This window comes from Camellia sinensis, chromosome 1, assembly GCF_055761805.1.
Source record: "Camellia sinensis isolate YWXY chromosome 1, ASM5576180v1, whole genome shotgun sequence".
Classification (NCBI taxonomy): Eukaryota; Viridiplantae; Streptophyta; class Magnoliopsida; order Ericales; family Theaceae; genus Camellia; species Camellia sinensis.
Window position 1 is genome coordinate 222,236,185 of NC_138961.1, and position 1,603 is coordinate 222,237,787.

Genomic DNA, 1,603 nt, shown 5'->3' on the forward strand with positions numbered 1-1,603 from the left:
TACTACAGAATTTTGAAGATTCCAAATAACACGTAAACCAGGTCAATTTCGTGATCGGGTGCCAGTATGGCCTTCAATTCGCATAATGAAACAGAAACACAGACAGATATTCCTATAGCAGACATATATAAACTCAAATAATGCAACACATATGCAATTAGTTCAGAATTTCTCCTTAATTACTGATTTGGAACTCTTAATCATGTTCATGCTATGTTTCTAAACAATGGTTTGCACTTAGACAAATACTATATGGTAACCAAAATGTGTCATATGAGTTGATTTGGAGGCCAAAAGAAAAATGATAACATGAGATGATATTATGATGGGCAGTAGCTACCCACCCATTCAAGATATGTTCATTTATTTCAAAAGAAATTTTTGTACATGCAGGATTGGTTTCCCAATGCTCACTATGAAGGTTTTAAATATAAGTGTTATATTTGTGGGGCTATAAATTGTTTATGATTGTTGGAATGATAATTCTAGTGTGCATTACCATAATGATTCAAAATCCCGCATTCTATGGATTTATATACAATGCAATACTTATATTCTTTTGATACATGTTTTTAATTTTTTAATTTTTAACATATGCAATTCAAAATGACGAAATTTAATCCTTTGTCCAAAATTCTTGATGATAATCGTTTGACTAGACCAAACTATGTGAATTGGAAGAGAAATATAACAATTGTCCTCACTGCTGAAAAATTGAACCATGTCCTAACCACTGATCCACCTGTGCTCCCTGGAGCGGATGCCACTGATGAACAATGTGAGGCTGCTAGGAAGTGGCAAGAGGCGGATGTTGTTGCAAAATGCTACATATTGGCCTCAATGACCAATGTGTTGCAAAAGCAACATGAGGGTGTTCCTACTGCAAAAGACATGATGATTAATTTGAAAGAAATGTTTGGAGAAATATAGCAGAAGTGCACGCTAAATTGCCATGAAAGGTTTGATGTCCACCAAAATGGTGAAAGGTACTCCAGTACATGAACATGTCTTGAAAATGATATCTTTCATTAACATACTAAAAACTTTGGGTGCAGATATTGATGGTGAAACTAAAATTGATGCGATCCTTTCATCTTTACTAGATTCTTATAATCAGTTTATTTTAAATTACAATATGAATAAGATGATTGTTGCACCATCAAAATTGCTCAATATGTTGCAAGCAACAGAGGATCTTATTAAAAATAGCCAACCCACCGATGAGTGAGAAGAAAGGTCCTAGAAAATTCAAGCCAATAGTGTTGGGGATGAAAGTTACAAGAGGAGTACTTGCTAATTACATGTTAGTAATACTTTGAATTCAAAAATATTACTTTAAATTTTATTTAAAAATATCAATTTATAATTTAGATTCATTTACCTATAGATCTTACACTTGTAACAATTTAACCTCTACCATACATCCCACTACCTAGAAAATTCTTGGTAGTTTAATTTGGGAACCTAGAGTTTTTCATAGAATGTTGGTCACCATTATAATCTTCGTGATTAAGGAACTTATTATCAAGTTGGAGCAATTAAAATAAAATATACAGATTAAACAGTTGATTACGTGTGAGACTTGATCTTTATATGAGACAAG

General features: G+C 32.6%; 1 protein-coding gene across 1 annotated transcript; it reads left to right on the forward strand.

Annotated features, from left to right (window-relative positions):
* Window positions 1-606: 606 nt before the first annotated feature.
* LOC114288994 (uncharacterized) lies at window positions 607-930 on the forward strand. Its single transcript, XM_028232637.2, has one exon. It carries the CDS (start codon window positions 607-609, stop codon window positions 928-930), a length of 324 nt encoding a protein of 107 aa, XP_028088438.2.
* Window positions 931-1,603: the final 673 nt, after the last annotated feature.